The sequence below is a fragment of the Zootermopsis nevadensis genome, unplaced genomic scaffold (genome assembly GCF_977971745.1).
Source record: "Zootermopsis nevadensis isolate Lab colony 2312 unplaced genomic scaffold, Znev_1.0 Znev_ptg000031l, whole genome shotgun sequence".
Taxonomy (NCBI): domain Eukaryota; kingdom Metazoa; phylum Arthropoda; class Insecta; order Blattodea; family Termopsidae; genus Zootermopsis; species Zootermopsis nevadensis.
Genome location: NW_028259163.1, coordinates 3,231,583 through 3,257,717, shown reverse-complemented (window position 1 = coordinate 3,257,717; position 26,135 = coordinate 3,231,583). Strand labels below are relative to the sequence as shown.

Genomic DNA, 26,135 nt, shown 5'->3' with positions numbered 1-26,135 from the left:
GGAATTTATCAGACTTGATTCCCAATGAAACCTTCTGGCTGAATTTACATGTGCTTCAACTTTCCTGCCTTAAACTCACCTACTCTCCTACAAATCGTTCCGTCCATCTGTAGACATTCCTCTGGCTCATATTAACATTATACGTAACTGTCTTTCTTCTGTAAATGTCAATACTTTTTATGCCTTATGATCGCGGTCATATCACACGTACATTCTATCAGTACAGCAGCGATGTTATTAAGTCTGTTGTAGTGTTATCACTGCTCCAAAAACAAAAACCGTCTGGGTGTGAATGAGGGAAGTTTCAAATTATTTATATCTGCTATCTTATTCTCTGGTGCCAACATCACTTTTGGCGTAACAAAAATTGCTATTACCTTCTTGCTATCCGCATAAATATGTATAAGAGATGTATCAGCATCTTTAGATTTTTTAGTTATAAGCCTACTTTTTAAAATGTTACACCACAAAGTTCATGATTATTTATATTTGATACAGCTGAATTTTATGATGATCATCTATGAAAGAATCAAATCCTCCCAAAGTGAACTTTTCTTAGGAAAACTAAAAGAAAAACTACATAATTTGATAATCACAAGCATACCATTTATGATTCTTTGTTAGTTTTGGTACATATGAATACAGAAACTCGACTGAAAGACGTTTGTGTATCTGTAACAACTTTGAGACTTTGTACACAACACTTTGGTACAGTTTAGTTAATATAAATTAAAGACGTTTATGGCATTCTACTAGCAAGATTCATTTTAGTGACAGTATGAAAGTATTTCAGAAGCTATCAAATCAAACTGATAAAAATAGTGAACTCTACGGCTGGCCATCTTGCCATACACTATGGATATATAGTATCCCATGGTGCAAGACAAAAATGATTTTCAGTCTTTGTATTCCCACTTTTTTTTTTGATAAAATTAATATCAGTAATTGAAAGAAGTCACTGGAATCCCATTCTTCATAACACCACATATTTCTTTGTCACAAATAATATATTTCTTGTATGTACACTATACAGTTCTCCATATGAATAAATCTCTGTATCTGCTTACACTTAAATTAATTCTTTTGGTTATTCAATCCATTAGGAAAACATCTTTGTACTGTTTAGAATTTTATTGTGTGTTTCCCTTTTAAAGCAAACATCTCATATAAGCTCTAACTCTCAGCAAATCAGTACTGGCTTAAGATCTGTTGATAACATCAGAAGTGTTATTTAAATTTTCATGAAGATCACAAATGTATTATTCATCAATTCAAACCCTTAATTGTTCAAGGAAGTTTCCTTTAAAATTTACCATACATTATATGTTACACCTTAATCAACAGTGCCTTAATTTTAAAATTCTATTGCACATGTTCATATAATTCAAAGAAATTGTAAATCTTTCTGAGATAGGCAGATGTATTATGTTAATGTTGTTTAATTAAAGTACCTTCTAAGTCTTGGTTATGATAGTGTATCCACAACACAAACAGTATATTTATACACCAGGGAATGGCCAAAGTTTCACTAATAACCATCGATAATTAAGTATATAGTACAGTTAACAGCTGAATTATATTTTATCCAGAAAATACAAAATGAGTGTTATGTAATCTCTACCATATACAGAGTGATTCTTAATTACATGCAATAAATATAAGCACTTATTATCGTAAAATAAAGGCATAAAGCTCCTATACGCACATGGTCGCAAGTATTCCGTTACCAAGATATGGCAACATTGAGCACTTTACAACTGTTTGCACAAGAATAATGAGAATCTCATCACTCAAGAGTCTCCTATTTAAATTTCTTTTATGGAATTACTTTATCCAATGTAGGATGTACAAATGCAATGTGACTAACTATGTAGTTTATGCATGATGGAGCTCTTTTTTTTTTAATGTAAAGGTATTTTTAGACTCTTACTACCCAGATTGATGGATAGAATGAAACCGGCCTGTTTTGTGGTCTCCACAATCGCCTTGTCTCACTCCTGTTTAAATCTACGTGTGGGGACATCTGAAATGTATAGTTTACTAGAAAACTGTTAAGTTTAGAAGAATTTTTTGAACTCATTTTAGGAATAGAACATGATCCATATATTTATTGCACGCAAGGAAGAATCACTTTGTATACACAATAGTTTAACTTCGGCAACAGACCTTTAACTGTTTACATAGCAACACCACATCATATTTAAATTGATAGTATAACTTGTTTTTCTTTGTAATCTATAGACATTTATTTTCACAGTACTGTGCTAAGTTATTATGTAAATCTGCCATTATTATTATTATTCTTCCTTAAAAGATTATGTCTGCAGTTCTTTCTCATAAAATGTTACCATTGTAAAGGTACATATATATTGGGAAGAAACTCAATTAGCACACTTAAATGTGCATTTCGGATCATATATTCAGGTATGCCATTATTGAAAACATTCAGTGTCATGACTAGAATTCACTGGCTCTAGATGGACTCTCGTGAACACGGTAATGAACCCTCAGGTTTAATAGTATGTGGGGAATTTCTCGACTAGCTGAGCATATTGTCGACTTTTCAAGGACTCTGCTCCATGGAGTTTATATATATGATAAATGTTTTCTGATTTATGAGTTTGTCTATTTTCACAAGTTCATATATTGTTATAATAAAAGAATGTAAAAACAAAGATGGATCATACTTGAAATTGTATTATTCAGCCTGGTATTGCTATATGCATCATCTCACTGGTTTGATATACTGGTAATGAACACACAATGAAAATTAAAGATATGACAGCACAATCTGTACTTATATAAGTGCAAAAGAAAAACATGAACATACTAAAATTTTCTTCGGCCATCAGCCACATTAAGTGGTCAAAAGAAACCAGAATTTTTGGAACCATCCTTGTTATCATCATCAGGGAGGAGTCCAGTAAGCTAATGAAAATCAAAGGTCAGGCTAAGTGAGTGCTTGACTCCACCCATTAGGTTCTATTGGCTAGGGCTGGTAGAGCTGGAGGTGGTTCCCAAAATGTTGGTTTCTTTTGACCACTTGAGACAGCTGATGGCCTGAGAGGATTTCATTGAGTCAGTCGCCACAAAAGTTTACAATCATATATGTGAACATATTTATAAATTGCATTTGCTATGTTCGACCAGTTTTTAACTCCGTGTGAATCATACTAAATGTGTAAATGAAAAGAAATTTCGTTTTCATAATTTACATTTCTGTTCCAGAAGTTGTCATATTGAACCACTGCTGAGACCTTTGAGACAATTTTACACCAAGACTTGAATTAGAACAATGCATAATAATTGTTCACATGAGGTTATCATATGTGCGACCTTTTACAATATGTGAAGTAGGGTAAGAAAATACTCAGAAGTTTGAAGTTACTACCAAAATGATCTGCGTCTCCACACACGTGATGAGAATGAGGGATATTGGATTCATCGCAGAGGAGGTCTCATTTCTCCACGTGCGCTTGCTTAGTTGTGGTGGCCATCGAAAGCCACGCACATTGAGTTTGGTGTTCTTTATGTTTCTGTTTGCACATTCCCTCAGTTATGGTGGTGGCTGAAAGTCACTTTGCTGCACCTGTTGTCAGGTTCATTTTTCCATGATGTCTGACTTTGAGCAGCGATTGTACATCAAGTTATGGTTCAGCTCTTTAAGACTTCAGCACAGACTTTGGAAATGATGAGATGTGGAAGGATATAGCAGTAGAGCACAAAGGAAAGACAAAAATGTATAGCTTTCAATCATGAAGAATGACCTGTATGAAGGAGGGCTGGTAGCAGTTCACATATGGATAAACGCTGTTGCAATCAAGATCGTGCAGCAGGACTGCGGGGTAATGACTGGTGAGTTTATGGGTATGTATGACATATCACGTGATAATTTAATGCTATTCCTCCCAACAGTTTAAATATTCACTGCATCTGTGACCTTGTGATACCATGAAAACTCATACATGAATGAGAAGAATGTGCCCTTGTCAGCAGACAGCTGATAAAAAAGAGTAGATTGAAACCCCAATATTGCAAATATAGTGCACTGGCACCTGGCTGCTGTACACCTTGGTAAATTCCTGGCATACCTACCCATAAACTGGTTACTGATTACCTGGTGAAATAAGGTGTTCTGTGCTTCAGAATCTGCCTTACCAGTGCTTGCCCCTGCATATTACTACCCGTTACCATGAACGAAAGAGCTACAGATTGGTGCAGATTTCATCGTCTTGGAAGAGGTTCAGACAGGAGATGGTTCTATTCTGAAGGCAGCAAAAAGAAAAATTTCAACTGCACAAGGTAAATATATTCTCCTGGAACTTTTTGATCCTATCTCATATTATATGCTCTTAAGTCACAGAAACATTTTGGCAAAGAAAAAGTCATATCAAATACCCACTGTCATATTGAATTAAATTTCTTTTAAACAGATCACTTACCACCTTCAAAATAATAAATAACAAGTACTGGATACAAAACAATTTTGAAATTATTTTCTCCCATTAAATATATGTAAGAGGAAAAAACAAATGGAAGAAACTATGTCCAAATATTTATCCTCTAAGTTACACATACAAGTTCTAATTTCATGCAATAAAAATGACTGATTTTTTAAAATGAATCCTATAAATGAATTGTACTTTTTAAGTACAATGGCATGCACATAGAAAATTTAAATAAATGTTAACAATTTTAGAAAGAGTTAACAATGAAACAACAATCCTCTTTATCTCCTGACACTGGAGAAAATTAAGTTACTGAAGTGTTTCAATATAATCCCTATAATACAGGCTGTCCCAAAATTAGCAGACAATTAAAAAACCCAGAAAACTTATGTATGAATGTCTGTGACCACATGTGAAAGAACTTTAATGTTGTGTGACTTTCATAAAACATAAGTTTTCTGTATGTATTAATATTATAAATTAATAATTACAAACCTTTCAAATCATCCACTAATTTATGAACAACCTGTATTATAGTTTAGCAATAGTTGTCTGTAGGAGGGACTCCAGTGAGGAACATCGAATAGTCGCGCGGATCAACCTTCAAAATCAGTGGTCTGACTTCAGGTTCCGAACGTAGCGAGTTTGAAGATGCAGTCTCGTAGAAGTTTACCAGTCTTTCAGAGGTGCTTGCTGCCTCCACCGCTCAATGCTTCAGCTTTCAATATCGAAACTTTGATAAATGTTTTACCTTCATGTACACTTCCATCTTTTACTCTCTTCTGTTCTGTATCATATTTTATATTAATTTTGAAACAGTTCATTATAATTGAACTTCTACAACTCTGGCTGTTTAACAAATTATATTACTCATCAAGATCTTATTCAATAGATTAATATGATATAATGATGGATAGGTAGTCAGTACTTGTACTTGCTTACTCCTCTCAAAATCAACTTTGTTGGAGGCCTACTGATATGTTTAACCTTTCATTACTACAGAATTCTCCTTATGGCTTTAATATAGCATGGCACAAAGATTCATTATTTACACGTGTTCCAGCACACACACAAAACAGTTAAACACAGACTGCAAATACCATATTTTAAGTTTGAAATCAAATATATTCCTCAATAAAAAATTACAACAGCGTATAATATTAAGATCGCAGCTTATGTCAAAAAAAGGGGGACACTTTGAAATGTATACTGGTAAAGAACAGTCTCATTTGCTCACACTTAAAATGGTTTCCACACATTTTAACATTTGATTCAAACTTAAAAAAAGGCAATTTAGATATTTACACATACCTACCAACACAAAACATTCAAATGGAATTAGTTAACAATTCTTAGAATCAGTGTTTTCATTTCATATTTTGTTGTATTGGTCACAGGTTGTTCGAAGATGTCTTTGTGGTACAAACGGAGTGCACACAGCCAGCTTGAAAGCTTGATTTACTGCAGATTAAATCTATCCACTTGCTAATCTTGTTTTTTTCATATCCATCGCACTGGTGGCACATAAATATCTGTAGCTATCAACAACTTTGTGTGTGTGTAGTGACTTGTTTCAGCAGCAACATGGATATTGTATGGAATATTCTGGAATACAGAAAGAAACTAAATAAATTATATATAATGAACATTATTTGACAATGTATGGACATGTGTTGCAGAAATTAACTTTTGCAGATGCTTATGACAGACTAGATTCAAATTAAACAGAGAAAAATGGTCATAAAACAAAACTGGTTATGTCATGTTAAAACAGTAAAAGACCTTTTACACCAAAAACATGACTACTGACCCGTAGGAAGACGAAAGCCCAGACGACCATTAGACTACTGGACAGTTACAATCTTGAGGCTGAAATCAGTCATTTATTGGCCTAACTTCAGACGAGAAGAAGATGAGAACAAGGAACCTCTGAAAATGGGAAAACCCCAAGAACAATATGAAGGTATGTGATATAGGAGTCATTTTGGAACAAACTATTCACTTTTGTTTTGAATGTTTCAGTCGGGTAAGTCTTGAATTAGTCTTCATCTATAGCAATTACAAAGTACCTTCAGAATGTTCTGAGACGTGAATAAAGTGACAATGTGGCAGGCAGGGTTGAGCCTGCCTCCTTTGGCTGGCATGCCATCGAGCCACGAGTTTATTTCTGGAGGCACTAAGATCAACAAGGAGACGTATGAGGAGCTGTTCACCCATCTACAGGAAGCAAGCTGCCTGAAGCATCCTGAAATATGAGCATTAACAACCCGGAAGATAAAGACAGAATCTCTTCAAAATGCTGGCATCTACTGATGAGTCTACACAGCACCAAAACCCAGAATATCACCGTCAACTGTCTATATGCCGGCAGAAACATGAAGTTGCTGAACGACAGCATCTTGAAGGTAAGTACTAAAGTACTACTTACTGCCACTTGCCACTTGATTTGAGATGATATTTCCTATTACGGAGCATTTTAAATTATCATGTAGAATGGTACAATTAAAAATATAGAACTCACCTTTACCATTGTGTACATCAACAACAACATAGCTGTGTGACATCATGACTGTTTGCAGGAAGGGAATTTTTTGACACTGATGCACGAGATGGGGCGTCTCCATCGCCGTTTGTTCCCGCTTCCTCCTCCTCCGCGTCGACTCACACTGCTATCTCTGGTTACTGCTTGTGCATGTATTTCTAACTCCTGTAACTTCCTTTCTTCTGAAATAATGCCAACAGCAACTGGTTCAGTTCATGCATGCATTTATCCTTCATACGACTCAACAGCAGTGACAGGATTTTTCTCCTTGCCCTTTCCATACTGGCTCAGAGGCCCACCCAATATGTTGCTAAAAGCGAAAAATGAACTCAGCATGGAGCTGAGTGCTCGCCACCACCCAGCGGCAAGTTTGAAAACGATTAATATAATTCAATGATCCTCAAGCATTTTTCTAGTCAAACATCCAATGCTCAAAAAATCAGAATATCTGAAACCCCATCTTAAATGTTGATGTATTTGGGGGGGGGGGGCAATAGAGATTTATTCTCATGTGTACATTTCTCCCTATCCACACACAGCTAAATCAACACAATATATTTTAGAAATTATTTTCTTCTGAAAGGAAAGGAAACTAGTAACTGCATCTCAGACAAGCAACTGGGGCTGACAACAAATAATAGTAATAATAAATACAACTTCCTTAATTTTGTGTCTGGAGATAGGGATTAGCTCTATCGATTGGGCCCAACAGAGTAGGTTTTACCAGAAGATGGAGATAGACTCCCATCTCCAAAACTTTGTGGTTTCTATTGATTTTATTTAGTCTTGGACAGTGGATAATATCCAGAAAACAATTTACTTCAGAAGATTAAATAATTGAATTATTTGTCTTAAATGAGTCGCAGGCATTAACTTTAACAAGAAAACAATGAATATATAACTGTTTACATTTCTGTCATGTAAATACTTAATTTGTACTAAAACAAAAATAAATAGAATTCACAATTTTTTTATATTTTATATAGAAAAGTGAATAGAGGCAAACTTTTGGTCACCACCTCCCTTATAACATTATTATTGGATGAAAAAAACAGATTGGCAGTCTGCCACACATAACTATTTTATGAATTCAACTTACACTAATATAATCAGAAAACTATCGCAAATCCTCTGAAAGGTTTCATACACCCCACAGTTTGTATTCAATAAACAGAGATTTCAGTAGATAGCACTTCTTGCCCAAGGTAAAAATTCTCCATAAAAGTAGTTCACTTCACTGGAATCTTAGGATTTTCTTAATTAAATTAGTACTTTCATTATAAACAGGTCTAAAACTTTCCACTTTTGCTGAAAATATATCAGAATGAAATATTCTAATTCAAATCTTACCATTTAACTCACGTTCTGTAATATATTCTGTATGATTCTCAGTTGTGGCTGAATCATCTCCGTAATGAAATTCTATTAGATATGGCAACACTGTCATCGTGTGAAATTCATCTCCACGCAACGGGGGAACAGGGACATATTCTAGAGTTCTTGTTGGCTTGCGTGTGAACCAGCTTAAATAAAAGACAATGTTAAATTTCACAACAAATTTAAAAGCTAGCAATATCAATAATATTTGAGGTTCTGGCAATGGTGAACATAAAGATGGCTGTCTTTTAGGTTGTAGCGCTGTGTCGTCTGATAGAAGTTTACCAACGTTTCAGAGGTACCTACTGCCTCCATCATCATCATCATCTCCCTGATGATGGAGGCAGAAAGCACCTCTGAAACAGTGGTAAATTGCTATGAGACTGCACAGCGCTATAACCCAGAAGACAGCAATCTAAGTGATATATATATTAGCGCATGTGATCCTTTACTTTTGCTGTAAAGTCTAAAACAGAAACATTTTAAATCATTGCTGTATTTCTTGGCACATAAGATTAAAGATTGTTTTGGAAGTATAAATTCATATTTTTTAATCTGTTTAGCTAATAAAATGTATTATATTACAACAGATGTAAAATTAAAACTAGGGAGAGGGTTTCACATGTATTAAGTAAAACAAAATTGGTGCACATCAAAGACACAGTAGTTTAGATGATGAACTGATTAAATAAGGTTAAAATGTGTAATTAAATGGCTATAGTTAGCTCGCATGAGGGTAGATGAAATGCAAGAATGGGTAGATAGAGACAGTTGAAAACCTGAATGCAAAAGTCAACCCACAAACGCGGAAATTACATAAGGAAGAAGTTCTACAGCTACATAGATATCCTCACACGAACAATTTATTTATTTATTTATATGTAACATGAAATGTGTGCTGAGTGTATAATATTACATTATGTAAACTTTCTTCCCCATAAAATTCACTTTTTGGCTTAGACAAAAATTTTGAACAAAATTACTCACGGATGTTGTCGTATCTGTGGTAATGATAATCTTTTTGCTGGATCCTTTTGCAGCATTCCTTCCAGCAATGCCCGCAAAGGATTTTCAATTTCACTTGGAATACTGAAATCTCCTTTACTAATATTTTCAAATAATCTATAAATATTGTCACCTTCAAAAGGATAGACACCAGTTGTTATATTATACCTACAGGAAAAAGCAAAATACAAAGTGAAATTACATTCCAGAACAAAATAAACATTTTCCAAAATGTGGCATGTAATGAAAGTTATTTAAAAATGTTTCATAATATAAAATACTGTTATAATGTTACAAACTCACTCACATTAATCAATATATTAATTTGTTCTCAATTTTGATGAATCTGCCCTTAACGAAATTCTTTCATGATTCTACTGATCAAAATTTTCTAGTTTTATTCCACATAATTAGCTCTCATGTTTCTCATTTTTAAAAATGTTTGGACAGAGAAATGCAAGTTTGAGGCATTACTGCTGTCAGCCTTTTGTAATTTAATCACTTGGACATTCAAATAAGAAAATCCAAATTATTATCAGCAGCAAAAACATTCAGTATAAAGTAACAATGAGAGTAAATACAGAATTTTCTTGCTGATATCTGTATGAATTATGGTATTTATACATGTTTACTGATTCTATTTCTTGTTTCACTGACACGTTTATAAAAAACCTATTCAGTTATGACTTACACACTAGTATGTATCTAAACTGGTTGTTAGAGATGAAATTAAAATGCATTTTAATCAAAAACAGTCAATGAACACACTGAATGGCTAGAGACTGTCCAGGTCATATTATAAATTTTTAATTTTATTTTCTGTGCACACACACAGAATTCCTATACAAACATACATAAATATTAGTAATCAGCTTACAATTTTTACAAAACACAGAAATTACTACACAACCAAGAACTATGAATATAATTTAGATCTTACAGTGTAACGCCACTACTCCAGATGTCAACTTTGAATCCAGAAAATTTTTCATGACCATTTGCAATTTCTGGAGGCTGGAATGCAGGTGAACCTTGCCCTGTATAGCACGTGTCATCCTTAGCAAACATATCCAGTGCCTGTCAAAAAAACAAAATTATCACATATTTGAGACAGTTTCGTTAACAGACCTCGGTGACTTTGTTATTCAACTGCCATATTGTTAATTTCCTTTAAAAATCACGTATGTTGAAATCACTAAGTTTTCCAGAAGATACTAAAAATATTTTATAACTTGTAATACACAATTAATAGTCGTACTTATTGGAATAGTTGCTAGGGTACCACTACTGACAGTAGAATTATGTCTCAGTCCGGTGTGTTACGTTGATTTTTGATTTCTCTTGTTCGTCACTGGGAAAAATAATTTGTGGAACAAATCCAAAGGAGAGGACACATGCCAGGGCAATCATGAGACATGAACAGAAAGATCATGAAGGAAGTTAAATAACCTGAAACTTGTAACTACATGTACAGCTTGCTTTAACAGCAGTATTTCACAAACAGCATTAACCAATTTATCATTGATATATGTTGTGTTTTCTTTGAGGTAGGGACTGAATTTTTATATATTATTTAGATAAACTTCAGCTTCTTATTATTTCAGATCTTACCTCTGCAACCCCAAGGTCTGAAATTTTCAATGTGCCATCAAGTGTAAGGAGAAGGTTTCCTGGTTTAATATCTTTGTGAATAATTCCTTTACTGTGGAGATATTCCAGGCCATCAACCAACTGACAGAAGTACCTGATGATGAAATATAAGTCCAACATGTATAAGCCATATTAACAATTTAGAATATAACCATTCTCTTATATATACAAATAACCCTTTAAAGTCCAATGGTAACTATACGTATCACCTGCTTTAATAATCAGCAACTCTTCATTTTGCAAACATAGTATATTCACAGGTTACGCATGAATCTCAGAGCAAACATTTATTTCTTGTCCATAGGTTTTCATGGCTGAAGTTGAATGTATAACACTGATTTTTGGGTGAGAGCTGCATCATGTTTCATGTCAACCAACATTTTGGCAAACATTCTCTAAACACCGTTAATTAATCTTAAAAGGATAACACGACTGATGATATGCTACCTAAATAAGAGATATGAAAAAAATCCTTTTTAGAAATTTCTATATTACAAAAATGAACATACCCATGAGCTTGCCAAAGTGGAAATTTCTTTTTTGGTGTACTCTCTAACATGTCCTGGAGACCTCCAACACAATACTCTAAAACCATGTACATTTTCTGCTTTTCTTCATTACATAAAACATCAACAAGTCCTATCACGTTCTTGTGTTTCAATATTTTAAGAAGTTGGATCTCCCTAAAAACAGTAACACAGCATAAGAGGCTATACTTTAAACACAACAGAAGTATAATAAGCTGAAGACATATAGAAATCTAACAGATATTTGTATACCACACATTTCTTGCATTGCAATGCTTCATGTACAAACAAAATTTCCGTCTGGGAAAGATTTGACAACATATAATATAAATTGGAGGTAATGGTCTGTTACATCTGTTAATAATATGGTACCTGTTTCTGTTTGTGAAAACAGCTACATTTAAATTAAAGACCTAATAAGTCAAGATACATCATGAAAATTCCATGTGTGAAATATCATACTTAAAGGTAAAATCAGAATTCTGAATACAACTTCATCGAGAAAGTTTCAGAAATATATTAATCATATACCAATCTCATACTGGGATACTGTGAACGAACCGTTCTTCAAGTGCCTGAGCACTGCGGGTCCCAACTTTTCGTTGGCTTGTTCTATAGACAGTTGGTAGGACTCCTTGGACGAGGGATCGGCCCGTCGCAAGGCCTCTACCTGTACACAGGACAGCACAACACAGAAAAACGAGCACAACCATCCATGGCTTGAGTGGGATTCGAACCCACGGTCCCAGCGGCACAAGGCCCACGCCTGAGACAGCACGGCCACTGCGGACCCCCACCAATCTCATGCACTTTCAAATTGTTCATGAGGCAAAATGTGCATGCTACAGAATTATTTACTAGTGACATCACAGGATGAGAGTTTATAATCATCTACAAAAGATTAACTGTTTTGTGTGTGTTGACTTGTGTAGTAAGTGTGTTGTTTTTCTGGTTGGAGGTTCATGATTAAATTGTATTAATAAAGTACACAATTTAAGTATATGATAAACTATTGCTAACACTAATAATGGTTAGATTACATAGTTAATTGGCGTTGTTTACCTCTGAACATTCTGTTCACCATTGGGTATCCTCCTAAGCTTTCTCTTCTTCAGAATTTTTACAGCCCTCCTACAGAGTGTTTCAGAGTCTAACATTTCCTTCACTTTACCATAACTACCCTCTCCCAACAGATCCCCCATTACATATTTCCCTATCATTTTGCATTTTTTCTTTTTTGTTTGATAAATAATTTGATCTGAATCCACTCTGTGAAAGAACATGTTAACCTCTGTATCGTCTTCGTTTAACCAAGTCACAGGCTCCAGATCACTAAAAATCCCAGAGTTGATTTCTTCATCATCCAGTCTAAAATCTTCGTCTAGTGTCATTTCTTTGTCCATTTTCAAAACCAAACACTTACAGTACATAAAATTTATCACATTACCGGTCTGACATCGCATAACAATCAACCATTTTGATGTACCATAACCCTATTTTCGGAAACAAATGAAAGAAGATATAAGCAGCGACATCATAGGATGTAATTGAGATGCAGTGTTTACCGCAGAGATTACAGCTGGAATAACTATTCTTGTTATGTCCTTAGTGGGCGGAGTCCCTGTCACAAAGTATCTCATAGTATATTCTGATTGGATATTTTTTGTTTACTACGCTTTTACGTTTAGGCATTGTAGGTTGTATATTTCTTTAACTTTCGAAAGTGTTTCATTATCGTTGGGTTTTAGGTGGTGAATGTGAATAATTATAATACGAAAAATGGCGGATTCCGAGGACACTGCTGTCTTAGAAGTTTCTTCCGAATGCAAGTCTACATTATTAAAGAAGCAAGACAGTAAAGACACGGACATAATGTCAAATTACAGCACATCACTGGAGGGATCTGTGGTAATACCAATGTCTTCACCTGTTGAGTTACTCGAAGCACGACTTTACTATCATGGTATACTTGTAGCTATGTAAGACTCACATTTTACGGCATGATTGCTATTCTTAACATTCATTTTCAAATTTCAGGTGGCTTCGCCATCAATAGAAAGTTTCTCCACTCTCCCTGACCAAGAAATGTCAGAATTTGGTTTGGATACGCGAGACCTTCAAGTAAAAGTTGACAATCCACAAAAACATCTTGACACTCTTGAGACATACATTACATTTCGAATTACAACAAGGGTAATGAAATACAACTGTTTTATTATTCATATGTATGGGGACTGTCACAACACAATATGATAATTTGTTAAATTTTGTTGATCTTTTAGTGAAGATGTGCAATCTGAAAATATACGGTTTTTCATTTTCAGACCTCTCGTGCTGAGTTTGATGAAACTGAGTATGTTGTTCGAAGACGCTATAATGACTTTATTTGGCTCCGTCAGAAGCTGGTCGATGCATTTCCAACACATCTCATTCCAGTGAGTAATACATAGCCCCTTTCCATCATATGTGTGCATGCTTTATGCCGTCATGTACATGTGCACAATTGAGCAGGCTATTGTGCATATGTTTACAGTTCTATAATTCTTTGTCACATAGCAGACCAGTTGTCTGGATGTCTGTCTCACCTTTAACTCCCAGCCAGTTCTTAAGGAAGTCCCTGTCCTTTTCTGTATATTTGAGTGGATAAAAATATGGAAGGTGAAGGAATGTTTGGAACCCCTAACTACTGTTTACAGGATCACCAGTGTGTCACCATTAACACATTGCAAATTATGTAAACTCTTCCAGCCATTGCCTGGAAAACACACGCTTCTTGCTCAGCTGGATCGTTATTCCAAAGAGTTCATCATGGCACGAATGGCTTTGCTTCATCGATTCCTGAATCGTGTAGCTAATCATCCTGTGCTAAGCTGTAACCAAAGTGTGAAGATCTTTCTCACTGCTAAACCATCAGTAAGTTGCAAGTTTGGAATTTTAATATTGTCTGTCACAGTCATCACACTTAATATCTCCATGACATACTTCACGCAAAAGAAATGCAAGTAGCAAAATTTCTTTGGAAACAAAAGTGTTGGGAATATCGGTATACTGGATACTATACGTTAGCTATTAAATGACTGTGAAATATCACCTAGTGAAATTCAAAATAGTTTACGTATTGGGCCAAAGATGCGTTAAACTGATGTGGTATGTTCTGGGCAATTTTGAGACATTTATTTTGAAGTATACTTGTCATTTATGTCTGAATAATATGCCAGTAAGTTAACATTTTGTAACATTGCTTCGGTAGGACTCAATGTTATTCTCAAGTCATATTCTTAATTTATATTGAAATCATTTGTGTTTGCGGAAGGAATTCTCAATTCACCGTAAGAGTCGTCAAGGTATACTTGGTCGAATGTCCACGTCTTTCCACAATCTGGCTGCAGTGTACATGATGCGGCAGCGCGCGCAAGAGTTTGAGCAGGTCCGTGAATATGTGACCACACTTGGAGAGAAACTGAGCAGTGTGGAAAGGGTTAGCCAGCGAATCCACAAAGAGAGGCAAGGTGTGTGTAGAAATGATTCACTTTCTTTCATCTTCAAATATTGTTTTTCAATTAAGAATTCGGTAAGAGCTGAAAGGTGAGAGAATGTTGCGTCGTCATTAACACACCGAACATGAAGCTGCGGATTCTTAAGATGGTTATAAATGCTCATTTAATTTCATGAGTGTCTGTTAATGAATTACTGGAAGAAGAAATTAATCAAATAATATTTTTTAATTAAATGCAGTGGATTACAACATTTGTAGGTATGATACTCATCTTTATCATCGTAGTCATCACCAAAAGCCTTTGTTACCACCTGTCTGTGGTTTCAGTTATTTGATTTCATTCTGTTACGGCCAACTTGAAGTTCCATGCATTTGTGAAAAATATTTTGGAGTGGGTTGTCTTATGACAAAACCTTCTTTACTCCCGGTTGTCCTATAAACATTCCTCTCATACCTGCACCCTCCCTTTCCGTACTCTCATTTGTTATCCGCCTCACAGGGTCTTTCCATTTTGATTCCTCACTCAAACTTTTTGCATTGTCTTCATGTTTCATGGAAGACAATGAGACAATGTCAAAAGCACAACTGTAGGTGGATTACCATGTTATATAATATGATAACCTAATAATATTAGAGAGGACTAAGAGTCATTTAATTGATTTTGATTGGTTTCATTGTTTAATTTGTAATAGTTTTATTTATTTATTTGTTCTTTATTTAATTATGCTGTCAGGAGCTCAAACGACATAGTGTTGAATGATAGAATGATGAAAAATTAATGACTTGGAAAGAATATGGAAGTAAGTGATTGTGTCATAATTTAAAATACTATCCTGGAATTTCATTGGAGGCACAGAGGAAAACCTTGACAAACCTCATCCAGGCCAAGATTTGAACCCTGGAATTTGTAAGTATGAAGCAGGAGTTCTAACCACTTGACTGTGACATTGGTAATTTTGTGCCAAAATTCCACTTCTGTCCATTCACTGCTGTCGCTTACTAGTCCCATACCAGTGGTGGTGATTGTTCCATCTGACCTGAAAATTATCATTTCCTCACACCAGATATATGCTTTAAAATATGTCCTTAGGGTTCCGTATGTTGTACCTTTAGATAATTTCCACGCCGTCACTGGCTTTACCTTTCCAGATTACTTGAATGAGTTGCACCAGATGCATCCGATCTTCACGCTCTGGTCTGCGTCAGAGCCTGAACTCAGCCCGGTGTTACTGGCCATGGCTGCTGCGATAGAACACAATGCACAAGCGCAGCAAAATGTTCTCGTTACATACACTCCTGACATAGCCCAGGTAAATGCGCCATTTTGTTTCAGATTGCGTACATCGACAGATAATGGATTGATCTATGTATAATAAAGTTTCTTATAATGCGAATTCCAAGGGACCTGAATGATTTCTGTTTAAGACAGATATCTGCTTAACACAAGTCTTAACTGTATTCACAAAATATTGTAGACTGCATATGTTATTTAGTTATTTAAAAAATGGGTGTTACGTATCATACAATGCTGATTTTCAGTTTTCCTTTGTTTGTTTTTTTCTTCTGTCTTTCCTCTCTCTCTCTCTTCATAAAACTATGCACATATTATATCGACAGTCAGAATTAATTTTTCCCTATTTACGTCAAGATAAATGCCAAGGAAACAGTGTAAAACAAAATTATATGAACAGAAGATGGTAATTATGTAAGCAGACTATTTTCTGCTAAAAACTTGTTCTTAATTTCCATTTGCACAATAAATATTTTCCATTTATTAGTAGTAATTACAAGTGTTTTACTCTTCAATTTCAAAGCCTCTGAAGGAGTATGTGCTTTATATCGAAGCAGTGAAGGAAGCCCTAAATCGCCGTGATTCAGTTCAAATTGAATATGAACTTACCGTAGAAGAATTGAAGAAGAAGAGAGCAGAGAAAGATGTGGTAAGTTTATATGAAATATTGGTGAAAGACTCTCGGGTTACAAGCCGCGTCATTTGGCTGAATGGCGAATAAACCATATCTTCCGCTAACGTTTCGAGAGCAATCCCAAAGATGATGACACTGAATGTAGTGACTGAACGCTTAAAGTACAGTTTTCAAAATGTAGTTGTATATGGTATATGGTATTTAATTGTATCTGTTATAATAAATTTAAATTAAAATAATTATTTATGTCTGTAAAGTAATTGATTTAATATTATCAGTAATGAATTCAGAAATGAGACAGAGGATTTTCTTACCAACACCACATCTAAATTGGCTCTGATAAACCTCCTTACCAGTCGGTCCTCGGAGCTGTTTGTGGGTTGGGAACAACATTCCTGCAAGGGTCGCAAAAAATTTTGTTTTCGCATTGGAATTATATTCCTGAGAATTGTGGGATCACATTCTACATCGTTACCACTATCAGAAACTGTAGTCTCAAGTCAGAGTCAAGTTAATGTTATTGATTGAAAAATTAATTGATGAAAGGTGAAATGTGTAATATTTAGGAATTCTGGCATAAATTTTGTTATGAGCAGTTGCTGGCAGAAGAGCAAACATCTGGCAGTGGGGGTTTCAGCCTTGGAGGAGCCACTCTGTGGAAGAGTGGTGGAGAAATGAGAGACGACAAACTACAGAAGTTAGCACAAGCCATACCGCAGCTAGTAAAGCAAGTGGAGGTCAGTTGCAGATATTTTAAACTCGAGATGCTTATTGTGTGTTTTATGTTCAGTTCCTCTGGGCAGATTCCTTTTTGTAACTGAAAGTTTATGACCTTTTTCTTTCTCTTACTGTCCCAGTTCACTCTACATAATCATCTTTTCATCCCATTAAAGCCTAGTAAAGCGTAAAGATTTTTCTGAAGTTATATGTTTGGAGCACAGCGCTATACGGAAGCGAAACATGGACAGTGGGAAAGCGAAGAAGAAGGAGGATAGAAGCATTTGAAATGTTGAAAATTAAGTGGACTGATAAAGTACGAAATGAGCTGGTCTTAGACAGGATAGGCGAAGGAAGAAGTCTATGGAAAGAAATCTTACGAGAAGAAGAGATAGGATGGTGGGACACGTTCTGAGGCACCCAGGATTGGTTAATTTAGTAATGGAAGGAACAGTTGAAGGGAAGAATTGTAGGGGGAGACAATGATTGGAATATGTGACACCGATTTTTGAGGATGTGGGCTGCAAAAAATATGCGGAAATGAAGAGATTGGCGCAAGATAGGCAAAAATGGAGTACCGCATCAAACAGGTCGAAAGACTGATGACAAAAAAAGCCTTTCATTAACCTATGGAAAACTTAAACTGATCTTTATGATAAGGTATATTCTGATCCAGTAAGGTGTTTTTTGGGACATTTGAGAATAATTAATGGATTCATCATCATCAGGGTGGTCGCCCTGGTAATGGAGGTAGCAGGCACCTCTGAAATGTCAATAAACTTCTACCAGTTTACATGGTGCATCAACCAGAAGATAGCCCCTTCATACTCACTGCTGTAAGAAACTAAAATCTCAGTGGTTATTTATTGTTTTTAGTGAATGTCTGAAACGAATATGTAACTGCTTAATTTGTATTTTGTGTAGATAAAATTCCTAAAATGTGTGTCAGATATGCCTGAATGGGTAGCCTTCAACCAAATGGCGGTATGAGATTGTGTAGCATAGATTCAACGGTTTTTAAATGTATAATGCAGAGAATATGAGAGGCTTTTGTCATATGAGTGTACTGAAGGAATTGTTGTTAGCCTGTGAGCATTCATGTTCTTATTCAAATGGGGCCATGACTGCTTCCATATCCTTTCGAAAATCTGTTATTCATTAATCATCTTATCATTTGAAACTTTGTAGTGTGAATTATTGGCCACATCATTCAATAAACTACAAATAAGTATATAAGTAATTGGGGTTTAAAGGCTTTTATAACATCAAGTACCTGTTAGAAAAATAATGAGTACATTGTGCCCCCCCCCCCTTCTTCCCACGTACTTATGATGTTAAAAATAGTGGGGAAATTGTGCAAGAAATTACAAAAGTAAATATGATATTCGTGACAACTAGAACATTTCTAATATTTATTTGTTTTTATAGGAAAATCAGGATAAAATGGAATGTGCTAACGAGAACTTGAGGGCTGATTTAGATCGTTGGCATCACGAAAAGAAGGCTGACCTGAAGAAGTTGTTTGTGGCACTAGCTAATCAGCAAATTAAATATTATGAGCAGGTACGATGAAAATCATCTTTTTTGTATTTTTTTTCCCGTTTACGTTGTTATGTTGGCAGAACATTTCCAACACAATTTTATTCATCAGCAGTAGAGTGGTAGTATTTTTAACATGATTGTTTTATATTGAGTTTTTCAAAATTTGTTTCTTTATGTCAATTTTGAGAGGTGATAATAATATTGATAATTATTATGCTTTGGAGGTTCAGAGCAGATTTTGGTGTGGTTGCTGAAGCCCTGGTTAAATTTGTAGAGTGTTTTTTTCTTTATAGTGCCTTACAGCATGGGAAGAGGTACTTCCAAATTTGAAGGGTGTAGACACTTCATTCTCATCAAACAGCAAGTCTGAACTGCAAGTATCTAGCTAGCTGCCTGGTCACGCCACTCAGATGTAAAATTCCATTTGCATGAGTAATACTTCAATGGATTTCATTATAATGTCTTGAAATTTATGAATATGCAGAAGGGAGGTGATATAATTATTTCTTGTTATTTGTATCAGTAACAATTTCAGAACCAAATTTAATTGTATGTAAATAATATAGTTTAGTGACAAGAAAATGGATACTGGTTTTGTCTCTGTGACTACCATTTGTTATTTATATATAATTGATTGTTGTTTGTTATGTGTTGCAAATTATGATTGACTTCATAAACTTTATGTTTATCCTTTATTTATATACTAGGTGAGGCAAAGAAAAATTTCTTTTTAGAGAAAGTGGTAAAAGTGAACATCTTTACAAATTTGAATGAAAGTCATATAAGTTTTATAGAACATTCCTAGGTGAGTGTAGAAATAAGATGTATTTAGTTTGGTCGATTCCTTATTCTACTTTGTGAATGTGTAAAAGTGTATCAGGTTTTGGCTCTCACAATCTGACTTTCTGATGTGGAACGCCATAAAATGTGTGTCACAGTTCAGGCTGTAAGTGAAACATATTTCTATGTAAAATAAACAAGCTATTACACAGGATTTAAGGCACATTATCTTGTATTTAGTTATTACTTGGAGATGGGTATGGCATTTCTAAAGTAGTTTGCAGTTTTATGAATAGGCAAGCTACTTGTGACATTTGTTTTCATCATTTTTACATGCTGTAATTCCTCCATTTTAAGATACTATCAGTTGTAAGATACACTATTTATTTAGTAATAGGTTTTCAGCAAAATATATGTATCGATTATTAGATGCCATCAAATTTAAGATGCACCCTGATTTCAGGAATTTTAAAATGTGAAAAAACTGTGTCTTAAAATCTAGGAAATATGGTATGTAAAGTCTCTATTTGAGTTATACAAGATCTTTGATTGATGTATTTGTAACATAGCACTGTAAATATCTGATTGTTCTCCCACTCATACGAAGTGATGATGTTTGTTTCAGCCATTTTAGATGTGTAATTTCAATGTTGTTACAAAGAATTTGTTGGTTGGTTGGTGTGTTCGTACTGTACTACTTTTTAATTAACACAAATATTTGATCTGCCTCCCAATCAAACAAAGCTGTCAGAGTTATTAGGCAGTATTAGCTGATGCTGCTGAGTTACGTTAGAGGCTCGTGTAATTGTTCAGTTATTAGCCAGGAAGCATATAAGCTAAAAAGCATAATAATTTAAAATTCATGCCAAGTGCAGTTAGCAAAGAGGTAAAGTGAAGAGTAGTATCATTTAAACTTCTCAGTAAGTGATGTTAGTAAGCATATAATCTGAAGATTAATATAATTTAAATGAGCCAGTGTAGCTCAGTCAGTATAATGACTGGCTATGGACTGGATGACCGGAGTTCAATCCCTGATGGTGGCAGAGGATTTTTCCTCTAGCCTTTGCATCCACACTGGTTGTGCGGCCGGGGCATCATGCTAAACACTCACCCCCATCTAGTGCCGAGGTTAAGAATGAGTAGCAGCTATACTACTTCTCCCCCAAGCGCCCGCATGGCGTATAGTGGGACAGCTTTTAATATAATTTAAATTAAAAATATGTGTAGCAAGAGTACTATCATTTAAACTTCATGGTAAGTGGAGTTAGCAAACAGATAAACTTAAAGAGTAATATTTACACAACTAAAAACCTTAAACCTAATTCAGTAATTCCAGATGTTTAAAATCGGTGCATTCCTCATGTAGTTAATATTCCAGACTGCAACCAACATTCCACATCAACTAAACCCAAGTTTGTTTAGTTTTTATATTAGTTGTATTTGGTATTATAGATATTGATGTATTGGATACGCTGTAAGTCTGATGTTTATTCAAGGATCATTTATAATTACAGCTGATGCAGTGTGTGTCAAAAGTACCTGAGGTCTTATTCCTGTGCAAGCAAAATATTCTGTGCAATATATAATGGTGATATTCATATTCTTCTACCTGTATATCTGCCATCAACTTGTTACTCCTACTGTGCTGATTATATATGTAGGATGGAAAGACAGACATGTTCTTTTGTAATGCAGTACATTAAAAAGGAACAGTTGATGATGATGTAATATTTAGTTACATGTAGTATGTAGTATTGACCTCATTTCCAGAATATTTCTGAAAGCAAAGATGCATTGCTGTAAACTACAACTATTTTGTGACATGTTTTCAGTTTTTTAAGTAATTAACTGTAACTATGTCTTCAAAACTAAAATATTGTGAAGTTACACTTGTTCTGGTGATACGTTTTCAGGATTTTAAAACAGCTGAGGTACATAAGCACCTTCATCAGGGGCTGAAGATGGGAATATATAAAAATATAACAAAGATAATGGTGAAAAAGGACAGACATTGCTGATAAGCTTCGTATCAAAATAATTTGTTGTCAGTTGTATTCAGGGCTGTTTGTGTTGTAAAATTTAAAATGTTGGCAGCTAGCAGTGAAAAATGTAGCATGTGGAGTTGTAGAACTTAAATTACTAATTACTATATGAGTTTTATTCTCTTTAATACGTAATACATTTTAACCTGTATTCAGTTCTTTATACTTATATTCACAAGGAAAATCTAAACTGATATTAAATAGCTGATAGGTTTGGGGCCTTCAGATATGGCTATTTTAAAGTAATTTCGCTGATATTAACAAAATAAGTAACATCACGACTCTCAACATATACTCAAAAACTATACATCACTGAAATCTCACTTGCATATATCACTTAAGTTTGTAAGCAGTTAACTTTTTTGTTACAAAGAGACTGTTTTTCGTTTACTCTTGCATACTAATTAACTAGAATTCCAGCTGAGCATTAGATATTTAATATATCTCATGTGTAGCATTTATCCAGTATTGCAGCAGTTAAACTTAAATTAGAATGTGTAAATTGTGCTCCAAAGGAGATGTGTACTTATTGTAACAGATTTTTCAAGGCTCCAGTGCTGTATTTTAATGTGGAATGTGTTACAGGCACTATCATTGTATAAGTCTGGAAGATTCTTTATAATTCAATCTTGAGATAACATTTTTTTTTGTCATTGCCAGTGTTAATAAACTGTGACTGAAAGCTAGTGGTTTAAAAACTTAAGAAAATTTGAAAATGAAGGCCAGATCAACAAGTAAAATAGGTAGCCATATTTAAACACTGTAATTAAGGCAGGTTCATTTACGGTAGAAAACTGGTATCCACATAAACATACTGGTATATTGTTGTATAAAACAGTGCCATAGGACACTGGATTAGTTGCTGGTTTCTCGCCGCAGAGGCCTGGGTTCACTTCCGACGATTTGTGAAGAAAGTGCCACTGGGCAGATGTTTCTCTACATTCTTTGGTTTTACCCCGATGGTATTCCACTAGTGTTATTTGGGGGATGGTCAAAGGGCCCGTTAGAGGCCGCAGTTACACAGACACACAGTCATACCCCATTGCATTGTTAAGACTTCTCATTGTCTTCTAAATTTGTTATTTTCAAAGTGTTCCAGCTATTTAGATGTAGATAAGTGTTACATGTAATATGATTTGTACCATGGTTGTATGCATTTTTAGTGTCTTTCTGCATATGGCAGAGTAGTGGTTAATTGCTGTACGCAGATGTGAACACTTGACACACAGGATATGTGAATACAGTAGCATTTTTGAGCGTCTAGCTTAAGTTATAGTGACATACAGAATCCGAAGAAGTGGAGTTCACATGTATTTTCATTTTGCAGTGACTGGTTTGTCATAAGAGAGCTTTGGCTTCGGTCGGTAGAGACGAACAACTTGAGGTGAATTATTTATTATTTGCATATTTCAAGTAATATTTGAAAGGTGTATGTTATAAAAAGTGTCATATTCTAAAGGTTAATCAAAGATATCTATTTATGCCTTAAAACCTGATGGTAATTATATGTACCACTTGCTTCAACAGTCAGAAATCCTCTGTTTTGCTCAGTGTATTTATCTTTCTTACCTGTTATTCAGTATCTCTTTATGTTTTTAAATGCCTGTGTTGGCAAGTGCTATGCCCTGTATCACCTCAGTTTGTAGAATTATCACAGTGCTGTGGGCTTTAATTTTAATCATTGAATGGCTGTGACTTTGTTAAGCAGTTGGGTAGAATGCTGTGATGAGGTTTTCCTCAGCAAATCAACCGATCCCGCTGAACTCCTAGGTTGCCCTGAAAATGGAACTTTGAACATATTTTGGAGTATTTCTTGACAGACATAAGTAATTTAGGATAAATCTGGTGTTTTTTTTTAATATGCTACCTTCAGTGTTGAAATTTGGTGACCCCCTATTACGGGGTTTTCTTGCCAAGGTACCACGGGTTTCACCTTGCCTTCTGAGGCTAATCTTTATCCATCAGACTGGAAGAGAAAGGATGCGGACAAACATCCGTGCCTTGAGTGGGACTCGAACCCACGGTCCCAGCGGCCAGGCTCACGAGGTCCATGCCTCAGACTGTGTGGCCACTGCGGCTGGCAAATCTGGTGCTTAAACCCATAATAATACGCTGAAAGATCTGTTCAGATTGTTTTGTCAGGGGTATTAATATAGTAACATCTAAATTCAGAAAGCAGGATAGCTTATGACTGACTAACCATGGGCTGGATGACTGCTGTTTGATTCCCTGCATGGAAAGTGATTTGTTTCTGTAGTACGTGCAGACCAGCTGTACTGGGGGGCTATTTCCCTAGGAGGTAAAGTAGGATTTGAGGTTTTCACAGCGGTGATTCTGAAGATGGCTGTCTTCTGGGTTGTTGCACCGTGTAGTCCGGTAAAAGTAATCTTCAACAATAACCCACAAGACAGCCATCTTTATGAGTTAAAACAGCTGGTGCTTGAAAGTGACCATTCACCTGTATCTAGTATCAGGAATGAATGGTGCTATACTTTTAACCTCCATACATCTTCATGGCACAATGCATTTAAATTTTCGACACATTGATTCAATTAAATATTTCTCCTGGCCTGTGAATGAGAATGTAGTGAGAACTAACAGAAAATTACCTGTAATAAATGGAAACATTTTAATGTTGAAATGAAAAGGAAAATAATAAATTTATTGGAAAATGGTGTGCTTCAGTATTTTATAATTTTGTGTTTGTATAATTCCTTTTCATACTCTGCTTCCTAGAATTTATCTGTGAAAGAACATTAACATCACAGATAGTAAGAATTAAGCATAAGTGCTGGAAAAATGTATATTGAACAGCGACACCATAAAATACATATGCAGCATGAATTTCTGACTTGTGATTTTGATCATAAATAAGTGGGGTATGTACTGTGCAAAATTACTTTTTCTTAGAAGCAAGTACCTGTGAAAATATCTTATTTCCATGTGAATTAGTAACACATCTGACTGAAGTAGAAAATTAAGAATGTTAATCATCAGTGACATTAGTATTTTGTGCAAGAGTGGCATTACTGGCTTACTACTTGTTAAGTTAATATATCTTACAAGTTCAGTTGTAATTTAATATCTCATTGGTTACTTTATAGGTTTTAATGCCAGTAAAATACTTATAATATCGTCTTATTAGTAGAATGTAGTGATGTTTAAATAAATGATGACATTCTTTGTAGTCAGGTAACTTAGAACATTCTCTTTGTAACAGGTTTTAATGCTGATTTTTTTTCAGGCAGTTGGCAATAAATCTGTCTGCTGCCCAAGCTGGCTGTGTTGGTTGTCTTTATTCATATTGTTGAAAGTGCTTTAATTATGTATTAGTTTTCAGTGTATAGTGTGCTGATACTTAAAAAGACAGTGAATTTACATATCTGTTTGCAGTACTGCTATGAATTCCAATAAAGGTTAGTTCAAACAATTTTTTTTTTCACAACAGTATATGTGCTGATAAGTAAGTCCACTAGCCATAGCCATTAGAATATTTAGAATTTATTATGCTGGACTTTCTCTGCATTTTCCTACTTATGGATGTTTATATTTTATATATTTTCATATTTGTTCCTTAACCTCCCTAGATTTCTACCCAGCAGTTAAGGTAATCACCCTATAATACATTACCACACCAGCTTCAGCATCATTTTTTTTGGCTTCTCAGCTCATTTTTAATTAATTATTGTAGTAGAAGGTACAGTGCAAAGACAGACTTTATATCAATAGAAGTCAGCCTATAAAAGGAACTGCAATAGCTGACATAAATATGAGATTAGAAAGGTGACCACATCACAAGCAGTGATGTTACTGGATTGTTTTTTTGGATAGCGACGGCTCAAAGGAACTGTGAATGAACATCAATGAACCTTCAACTTTATAAAAGCAGGAAATTTCTTGATCAGATGAAAAATGTATAAGGTGTTAAAGAAAGACCTTGCTTCATGGAGTTTGGCTAGCCAGTCACCAATTAGGATTTTAACTGGATACCTATTGAATCTGACAGTGACAACATTTGATAGGTCAGCAGTAATGCGTATGTGGAAAGGGAAGGGTGTGTCAGGGCTTGTACAATAAAATTCAA

The 26,135-nt window shown here is 35.0% G+C and overlaps 2 protein-coding genes across 6 annotated transcripts; one reads left to right on the top strand and one right to left on the bottom strand.

The window, feature by feature from the left end:
- Positions 1-584: 584 nt before the first annotated feature.
- Positions 585-13,162, bottom strand: Lkb1 (Lkb1/serine/threonine kinase 11). 3 transcript variants are annotated; one of them, XR_015538077.1, is made up of 10 exons: positions 12,612-13,162; positions 11,532-11,705; positions 10,984-11,116; positions 10,313-10,449; positions 9,355-9,540; positions 8,341-8,513; positions 6,970-7,172; positions 6,518-6,693; positions 6,259-6,377; positions 585-6,053 (listed from the first exon to the last, which is right to left on the bottom strand). XR_015538077.1 is itself a non-coding variant. In XM_022069945.2 (8 exons), exons 1-7 carry the CDS (start codon positions 13,010-13,012, stop codon positions 7,012-7,014), a joined length of 1,365 nt encoding a protein of 454 aa, XP_021925637.1. In that variant the 5' UTR covers positions 13,013-13,159; the 3' UTR covers positions 585-6,053; positions 6,970-7,011. The 3 variants fall into 3 exon arrangements, 1 of the variants encoding a protein (XP_021925637.1); XR_015538076.1 differs by having other exon boundaries at positions 6,259-6,693; XM_022069945.2 differs by lacking the exons at positions 6,259-6,377; positions 6,518-6,693 and having other exon boundaries at positions 12,612-13,159.
- Positions 13,095-24,726, top strand: LOC110832700 (sorting nexin-7). Of its 3 annotated transcripts, none has more exons than XM_022069942.2 (11): positions 13,095-13,180; positions 13,298-13,457; positions 13,587-13,742; positions 13,874-13,984; positions 14,298-14,462; positions 14,863-15,058; positions 16,195-16,355; positions 16,860-16,985; positions 17,567-17,707; positions 19,116-19,250; positions 19,523-24,726. In XM_022069942.2, exons 2-11 carry the CDS (start codon positions 13,329-13,331, stop codon positions 19,616-19,618), a joined length of 1,416 nt encoding a protein of 471 aa, XP_021925634.2. In that variant the 5' UTR covers positions 13,095-13,180; positions 13,298-13,328; the 3' UTR covers positions 19,619-24,726. The 3 variants fall into 3 exon arrangements, with proteins under 3 accessions (XP_021925634.2, XP_021925635.2, XP_021925636.2); XM_022069943.2 differs by having other exon boundaries at positions 13,125-13,190; XM_022069944.2 differs by lacking the exon at positions 13,095-13,180 and having other exon boundaries at positions 13,197-13,457.
- Positions 24,727-26,135: the final 1,409 nt, after the last annotated feature.

Bases quoted from the DNA above. Each gene is read 5' to 3' on its own strand.
- LOC110832700 (XM_022069942.2), top strand. From the start codon at position 13,329: ATGGCGGATTCCGAGGACACTGCTGTCTTAGAAGTTTCTTCCGAATGC. The intron at 13,458-13,586 runs GTAATACCAATG...TTCAAATTTCAG, and splicing joins CATCACTGGAGGGATCTGTG to GTGGCTTCGCCATCAATAGA. The intron at 16,986-17,566 runs GTAAGTTTATAT...TGTTATGAGCAG, and splicing joins AGAGAGCAGAGAAAGATGTG to TTGCTGGCAGAAGAGCAAAC.
- Lkb1 (XM_022069945.2), bottom strand. From the start codon at position 13,012: ATGCGATGTCAGACCGGTAATGTGATAAATTTTATGTACTGTAAGTGT. The intron at 11,706-12,611 runs GTAAACAACGCC...TACTGTTTTTAG, and splicing joins GGTGAACAGAATGTTCAGAG to GGAGATCCAACTTCTTAAAA. The intron at 10,450-10,983 runs GTAAGATCTGAA...TTTTTTTGACAG, and splicing joins CAGACCTTGGGGTTGCAGAG to GCACTGGATATGTTTGCTAA.